Source organism: Epinephelus fuscoguttatus, linkage group LG2 (genome assembly GCF_011397635.1).
Source record: "Epinephelus fuscoguttatus linkage group LG2, E.fuscoguttatus.final_Chr_v1".
Classification (NCBI taxonomy): Eukaryota; Metazoa; Chordata; class Actinopteri; order Perciformes; family Serranidae; genus Epinephelus; species Epinephelus fuscoguttatus.
In genome coordinates this window covers 5,168,331-5,177,523 of record NC_064753.1, presented here as the reverse complement: position 1 = coordinate 5,177,523, position 9,193 = coordinate 5,168,331, and the positions used below count along the sequence as shown (strand labels likewise).

General features: G+C 39.5%; 1 protein-coding gene across 1 annotated transcript in view; it reads left to right on the top strand.

The window, feature by feature from the left end:
- Positions 1 to 1,966, top strand: part of LOC125904981 (liprin-alpha-1-like) — a 102,494-nt gene extending 100,528 nt beyond the window's left edge. Inside the window, exon 23 of the mRNA XM_049602773.1 lies at positions 1,555 to 1,966. Within this exon, the coding sequence (XP_049458730.1) occupies positions 1,555 to 1,626 (72 nt within the window). The 3' untranslated portion in view covers positions 1,627 to 1,966. The remainder of the gene's footprint in view (positions 1 to 1,554) is intronic.
- The last annotated feature ends 7,227 nt before the right edge of the window (positions 1,967 to 9,193 follow it).

Below are 9,193 nucleotides of genomic sequence, written 5' to 3'. Positions count from 1 at the left end.
ACAGCTTGGAGTATTATTTTAATCTTCATACATTATATTTGCTAATATCATGCTTAGAATCATGTACAGAGAGATTGTGATTTATGAGGCTTTGAGAAATCATAGATTTGAAAACATATTTTGTTCCCTGTCACTGTGGTTTCCTTTGGATGTGAATGTGTGTCTTGCTGCCGTGAACGCTCAAGTTTTTGTGTCATGGAATGTTGATACCCACATGCAAGGCATGATAACGACTGCTCTGGAGCACAGCTAACATCCCTCATCATGACCAAACAGTGTGTGCTGGACTCAGAGTGAATACGTGGGATTTATCAGCATTAAAGAGTAGAAATTTATATTAGGCTGTTGTTAAGGGAAAAGGCTTCGGTGTATTCTCCAGATACTAATTATTTCTAACAGACAGCAGGTTGGATAAACTGCAGGTCTGTGTTTCGCAGTAGTGTAGCTTCAACAGGTATGTGTGTGTGAGGGCCTTCATTCAATTAATCTTTGGGGTTTTATAATTAAAAAAGTGACCTTTTTCAAATACATTATTTTTATCTATACATCTGTTCAGTCACATCATTACCTGCTTGTTCTTTTTTTTTTTTTTAGTTTCAATAAATAAACTATGAATTATAAGTTTGTGGTGCATTATTTTAATGTCCTCAAGCTGTTGATCAGCATATTGCCATTTGTTTGACTACATCTGGAAACAAGTGCGCCAGTCTTTTCTGGCTCAAAAACGAACCTTTGAGCACAACACTTAGCATTAATATATATACTTAGCATTATATATTTTCTGTATTTTTTTTTCCCCCTCCCAGAAATAACAAGGTTGACAAAAGGAGTTGCACAAATTAATATTAGCGATGAAAAATGTGCACTGTAAATATAGTGCCTTTTTTCATGACTGATCTGACGTTTTTAATATTTCTCATGAACAAGAAATTAATGAGATAAAATGTCACACAAATGTCTAATAGCATAAAATGATGACATTTTATTTTCAAAAGGTCAAATTTATTGTGACATCATAGTGTTCTTCATTAAAACTTTTCTGGCAATTATTCACCGTCATATCTCAGGAACAGAAGGGGAGACATTTGGTCAGATACTGAATTGGTGACACTAATCTTGGGTGTCCACCTTGAAACTGTGCTGATTATGTAGCTCTTCTGTGCTGCCAGGTTGAAGATTTGTATGAAGCATGGATGTAAACTGTAAGTGCAACTTGATTGGTGCGTGGAGGCATACAATATCAATTAATTCTAGTCTTTATCTATACAATTTTTAATTGATTTTTGAAAAATAAAGTGAATTTATGACATGTTGATATTGAAAAAGAAAGAACATAATAGCAACAATTCATAATCGAGGCTTTTATCCTTGTCGTCAAATCCTAGTTTGTTATGGTTTTGTTTTCCATTTTATTTCCATAAATTTATCTGGCTTGTTATTTTACTTTGGATGATCTTTTCCACATTGAGCTGCTCTAACCCAGCACTGCTGCCTCACTAACCCCTCGCCTTTCTGTTCTTCTCACCATGCTCACTCTAACCATGCTAACACCAGGAGGATGACGAGGGTAGCTGGGCCCAGGTTTGCACACATTCCCCCCAAAACCCACCTATGCTCACCTTCTGAGCTCTACTATCTTTTAGTTAGTGTTCATTCTTTTTAAATATCTCATAGAGGAAATGTCACAAGTTTCCCTCTGTATTTATTTTCAGATCACTTTTCATTCACAACAAGCATGTTTATAGAAGTCCATTCAAATTATGCCATTTTATACCTTACGTTTGGTAAAAACAGAAACATTTGAACTTGGATTTTTACTAAATACAACTGTTTTAATGTGTTTGTTAGTAGTTAGAACAAAGTAATCAGAAACAACACTAATCTTGGGTGTCCATCTTGAAACCGTGCTGAATATATAGACCATCTGTGCTGCTGGAGGGAAGATGTGTGTGAAGCATCCATGATTTCACAGACATGCATGTAAACTAAGTGCAACATGACTGGAGTACAGCAGCGAGCAATTGAATGACAGTAACTGAAGTTTTGACATCAATTACCAGGACTTTTTCAACATTTTTTCAACACACAATACTGTGTTTTTTTTTTAATACTTTTTTTTTTGTTTTTGTTTTTTTTTTACATACAATAGTATGGCTTATTTAACAGGATTTTTTTACATACACGATGACTTTCAACATGCTACACTATGATTGTTTTTCGACACACTATAGCATGACTTTTTATGAGTTTTTTCTTTTAGACATACAATACTATGATTTATTTAACAGATTTACAGTTTAACACTCACACCCAGCCTACAGTGTCAAAGTCTTGTGCGTTGACCATTCATCCACCACATCTACAGTTCTTCTGGGACTTTAACATTTATACAATGTCACCTGACTTTGGTCTTGATCTGTGACTTTTTTTCTCAAAAATGTTTGAGTTTAAACACAATATTGGGTTTTTTGGACACACTATGAGTTTTTTTGTTTGTTGTTGTTTTTTTCATTGTTATTATCATTATTATCATTATCATTAATTTAAACACTTTGTCTAAAAGTGTGAGAAAAAACTTTCAAAAGGAGGTGTAACATGTCTCTAGTTCATTAGCTCAGGGACACAAAGAGCAGATTTGAAGGTTGAGAATTGGGGTTAATGTCTGAGGTGATCAGTCAGTCTTTTTTGCAAGCTGAAGTTTGAAAGACAAAGTTAAAAGCTACCAGGAACACAGAAAAGTGTCTCTTAACTGATAGGGGATAGAGGACTTTTGGGAGATCTGGAGCTTCTGGGTTCAGTCCTTATTTAGGCCTATTTTAAAGGCCACTGTCCAAAGAGGAGAGTGAGATGCTCCACAGTGGAAATTTGAGGTGGAGTAGCTCATGCTGTTGAAGGGCTGCTTGGAGAGCCTGGTGAAGCCTGGGCAGGTGAATTTTAAAGTCCAAAAGCCAAATGAAAAGGTCCCAGTGCAAAGTAAGCTTGATAGCGTGGTGGGATTGACTGTGACAGTAAGGTGCCAATGGCCCAGAATGTGGGTCTAAATCCTGCCCCTTGTCACTACCTGGAGGCAACTCAACAGTCCTGCAGTAGCAGGGTCAGGAGGGGGCCATGTCTCCTCCCGATGTTTGACAGAGGTACAAATGGGCAGGAGGTTATGAAACACAAAACGACAACATTTAACGACTGACATTTAACTGGGCGTTCAAAGGGTGCAGAAATGACAGTAAAAAGCCTGAGCTATTTCATTAGACAGTTATTCCATCTTTCCATTGCAAATTGGACCTCAAAACACACCAGACTGTTGGAATTAAGACTTAACATGGCAGTCTGTGATTTACTAAATATGCTGCTTTACTACAGGTAGAGACTTCTAGATAGGTTACTTTTGCCTATGACAAGTCCCCTGAAAAAAGAACAGAGTCAGGAAACTATGACTCGTGTCACGTTATTCTTTTATTTCTATTTGTGTTCATGAGAAGCATAATTATATTTCATTGAGCTACAACACAGCACTACTAGAAGTTACTTGCAAATAATTTATGATATATTTATGATATACTACACTGTGACTTTTTGCCTCTGCGCCAGAGACAGCTGTGGCTGAATGCATTATGTTGTCGGGTTGTCTGTCCATCTGTCCCATTCTTGCAATATCTCAAAAACTCCTTCCTTCCTCATATTTGGCACAAACGTCCACTCGAGCTGAATAATGAACTGATTAGGTTTTGGTGGCCAAAGGTCTCTGTGGCCTCACAAAACATGTTTTTGGTCATAACTCAAGAATTTATACACTAATTACGACAAACTTGAGATAAATGTCTAACAGGATAAGATGATGAAGATGATAGAATTATTAATTTTTTATAATTTCTTAGGACACAGGCCCAATATCATCTCTAAATCTGATATTTTAATGACATTTCTATTATACTGTGCAATGACTTTTATGATTTTTTTAAGATATACTTAAAATTCTTACTGACTTTTTTTTAAAACATGATGATGACATAGGCCTAATACAATATGACACTTTCATGACATTTAACATGACATCTGCTGATTGCCTAACCCTCCCCACCACCCCTGCTCCACCACCCTCAACTGTTGAACATCCAAGGTCCTCTAGCCGGCAGAAGAGCCAGTCTGAGGAACTTCCAAGGTCCTCTAGTCACCAGAGGGGCCAGTCAGAAGGGCCGTGGACACAGCCAGAGGTGGCCAAACAAACGATCAATGGGGCCAGCCACTACTAGCATTCCTGAATAAATAGTATACAGCCCAAATGCTGCTGCTCAATCAAATGTTTTTTTTTTGTTTTGTTTTGTTTTGTTTTTTTGGTATGTTTTTAGTTTGTAAAGCGCTTTGGGGTTGCATTTTTGATGTATGAAAGGTGCTATATAAATAAAGTTTGATTGATTGATTGATTGAAAAGGCAAACAAATCCATTTTGGTTATAAGATATATATATATATATATATATATATACATATATATATATATATATTCTGTGCGGAGTTTGCATGTTCTCCCCGTGTCAGCGTGGGTTCTCTCCGGGCACTCCGGCTTCCTCCCACAGTCCAAAGACATGCAGATTGGGGACTAGGTTAATTGATAACTCTAAATTGTCCGTAGGTGTGAATGTGAGCGTGAATGGTTGTTTGTCTCTATGTGTCAGCCCTGCGATAGTCTGGCGACCTGTCCAGGGTGTACCCTGCCTCTCGCCCGATGTCAGCTGGGATAGGCTCCAGCCCCCCCGCGACCCTCAAGAGGATGAAGCGGTTAGAAGATGAATGAATGAATGAATATATATATATATATATATATATATACACATACATATACATATGGAGCCTTATGGGGGACGCCACACAATCCTCCCAGTGACTTAGGCCAGGGTCCGAGTGTCCTGGGACTTGCAGAGCAAGGGGAGATGACGAAGAGGGGATATGGGAGCTGTGGGACAATGAGGGAAAACCATCTCTTTGATGTTCCCATCAAACCAAATAGCGAGTTCATGCAGTTACTCAGAGGAACCTCTGAAGTTCTAACGGAAGGAGAGAAGCTGCTGGTCCGCTGGAAGGACAACAACATTGTCAAGAAGAGCTATACTGAGACAGCTGTCAAGCGTTGGAGCAAAGAGCAACATGCTTTTGTCCAAGTCCGATGACCACAATGCATCAAGCAATATAATGAGCACATGGGAGGTGTAGAAGTGGATGGATGGATGTTTCAATACATGTTGCACTGAAGTAACACTGTTGCAAGTTATATTCAAATAAAGAAACAATGTTAACACATTTTGATCTGTTTTGCCTTTGGTAACAGTCTTGATATCAGTGTTGGAAGTCCCAAGTACCTGACCAAACACTTATTTCAGTGATTGCTTTCAGAATATAGAATATTTTACCCTTATTTTACCAAAAAAGCACTCTCAGCACCTTTAATTGTCAATACAACACATTATCCCACTGGTCATAAAACACACTTTTTCATCTACTTTTCCACCATTTCCTTAAAAAATATTCTTGATTATGTTAAAGGGTTACCAATGACCCATGATTTGGATATTTTCATGTCTGGGAAAAAATTGGGTTTGAATGGGTTAAGAAGAACAGACTTAACATCGCTGTTAACAGGAGCTACTAGTCTACCACTGCCTCAATCAGTTAGTTAGTTAGTTTGTGTTATTCAATCAATCAATCAATTTTATTTATAAAGCCCAATATCACAAATCACAATTTGCCTCACAGGGCTTTACAGCATACGACATCCCTCTGTCCTTAGGACCCTCACAGCGGATAAGGAAAAACTCCCCAAAAAAACCCCTTTAACAGGGAAAAAAACGGTAGAAACCTCAGGAAGAGCAACTGAGGAGGGATCCCTCTTCCAGGACGGACAGACGTGCAATAGATGTCGTACAGAACAGATCAACATGATAAATTAACAGTAATCCATATGACACAGAGAGAGAGAGAGAGAGAGATGCAGGTAATGACAGTAGCTTACAACAACATTAATGAAAGTAATAATATTATAGTTATAGTTCTGGTTACTGCGGTACAATATGTTGAAAGTATGTATTAATACCTGGCAGTATACATGTGTGACAATAATCATATGTGTATAATAACAGTAGAAGTATGACTAATGACTAATGATGGCAGCAGCAGCAGGAGGCATCTGGCGGGACCACGGCAGCAGCACAACCACACACGTCACGCTGTCCAGGCACCGCTGTGATATGAGTTAATCTGAGAGACAGTGGAGCACAAAGGCTCCGGAGAAGAAGCTGAGTTAGTGACATCCAGAATGGCCGGGTTAGCTAGATGCAGTAATAGGATACGAGAGAGAGAGAGAAGGAGAGAAGGGGCCCGGTGTATTATAGAGGGGTCCTCCAGCAGACTAGGCCTAAGTCAGCCTAACTAAGGGCTGGTACAGGGCAAGCCTGAGCCGGCCCTAACTATAAGCTTTATCAAAGAGGAAAGTCTTAAGTCTAGTCTTAAATGTGAAGACGGTGTCTGCCTCCCGGACCGTAACAGGAAGATGATTCCACAGGAGAGGAGCCTGATAGCTGAAGACTCTGGCTCCTGATCTACTTTTGTTTTATTGAGTGACTTAAGGATGAGTTTGGATTCACCAGAGTCACACAATAACACAAACTAACTAACCAATCAAGGCAGCGGTAGACCAGCAGCTCCCATGTTCATTGAGCTTGAGTTATTGTTTTTGTCAGTGGAGTCTGGTGGGAGCATAGATGGGAACTGAAGCCGTTTACCGCTTCCCTGTGGGAACGGCTGTGTACCAGAAACATAAAGCAGTGGAAATACTCTCAATAAAGTGTACTTAAACACTTAAACTGCTATTTATTTTTTAGGTGGGACTTTCCTAGCTAAAATGCTGACCCCTCCACAGCAGTAGATTGCTTAGCTTAGCTACACTTCCTCTGGAATTGTACCCATGGGAGTAGCGGACACGGGGTACGCGTGGGACATGTCCTCCGCATTTCCCGTATCTGTGCCCTCCGTTCCCCGCACTTTTTACAGCTGTTACCACCGTTCAATTTGTCATTAACATGTGGTAACGTGTTTTTCCGAGCCGTCTATCAATGCACCGTAAGTAGACGGCGCCAGGCGCATACACAGGGTGCGTCCCAAGTCTCTTAAAATTACTGCTAGTGCTGGTTTGATAAGAACATAATTTTAGTCACCCAACTGCTCAACGATAATGGGAATTTGCTAAATTATACAGAATTTCTCATAAAATATGGTATTCCTGTTACCCCAAAAGACTTAGCAATTGTAATGGATGCTGTTCCCTCTGGTATCCTAACTCTGTTAAGAGGTTCTGGAAATCCAGTTTGTCCTCCTTTAGACCCAATTTTAACGACAGTGGGGCATATGTGTTTCTCCGTTACACCTAAAAAAAGGAATTATCTTATTAGATCACTGTTTCAATCTGATAACACCTCTACCCCATATGTCATGCAATACTGGTCTAATATTGTTAATGATCTGAACTGGACCCAGATATGGAATCTCCCCTACAAATACTTAATTACAAATAAAGTGAGAGAAATATCCTTCAAGATAATCCATAGATACTACCCTGCCAAACAGAATTTGTTAAAATTTAAGAAGGATTTATGTGTGAACTGTTCTTTCTGTGACTCTGAACCTGAAACTGTGTTTCACCTGTTTTGGCATTGTCACTTTACTGCCACCTTCTGGAAAGAAGTAACATGGTACATCTCATTGAAGCTTGTCCCAGATTTCTCTTTATTTTGTAAGAATATTTTTTTTGGAATCTATGATGTCAAGAGTATGAAACAGAATGAACTGTATATTATAAATTTGTTAATATTATTAGGAAAATATCACATACACAGAGCTAAATTTAGTCATTCCAAACCCTGTTTTGTGGTGTTCCAAAAGGAAATGGAACAGTACCTGCAAAGCATTTGTGACTCTAATAACAAGAAAGCGATGAGAACATATAATTTGTGCACCTTATTCACTGTATTTATGTAATAGCCCACCCCCTGGCTACTGTACTGTATACTTGTTTCGATTGAAGACTCGTTAATAAAGGGAAAAAAAAAAAAAAAAAAAAAAAATTACTGCTAGTGCTACTGCTAGCTGACTTTGCTAGCTGTTTAGCCCCTCCCACCTAGGAAAAAATGTGAGGAGCTAGCGCTAGGAGCGATGAGCGAGCATGAGACGGCCTTACTCTGAAGCGTCACGTGAAGCGACGTCCATTCCTGATGACGGCGGCACAACTGGATCTGTTGCATAACGGAGCCAGCGTTTGGCGTACATCCCAAGTCTCATTATATTCGCTGATCAAAGCCGTAACCCCCCCCCCACACACACACACACACCGTGATGACTTTGGTCACACAGGTTTGCATGTATTACCATTGTTATTGAGACATTTGCCGACGTTTGTGGCAATTAAAGAACGGTCTGTAGCCCTGCCACTGTCACTGTGATGAGCATCATTATCATTATCATTATCATCATTATTATCACTATTATTAAATCCACTCGCCATCATTCAACAAGTCAGCTGCTGAGTGAATAAGACATATCAGACCTGTCAGTCTGCCTCAATCAATCAATTTTATTTATAAAGCCCAATATCACAAACCACAATTTGCCTCACAGGGCTTTACAGCATACGACATTCCTCTGTCCTTTGGACCCTCACAGCGGATAAGGAAAAACTCCCCAAAAAACCCTTTAACGGGGGAAAAACGGTAGAAACCTCAGGAAGAGCAACTGAGGAGGGATCCCTCTTCCAGGACGGACAGACGTGCAATAGATGTCGTACAGAACAGATCAGCATAATAAATTAACAGTAATCCGTATGACACAATGAGACAGAGAGAGAGAGAGAGAGAGACAGAGAGAGACAGACAGACAGACAGAGAGAGAGAGACAGTGACAGAGAGAGGTGCAGGACAGACGGTAATGACAGTAGCTTACAACAACATGAAAGTAATAATATTAATTAATATTACCTACAAGCTATTAAACATTATTCCACTCACATGACATGCAGGACAAGTAATGATGGGCAAATGTGTTTTTGTGTGTGTGTGTGTGTGTGTGTGTGTGTGTGTGTGTGTGTGTGTGTGTGTGTGTGTGTATATCAGCACGTGTGGTTCTGGACATGAGCAGCTCCACATTTAACAGCC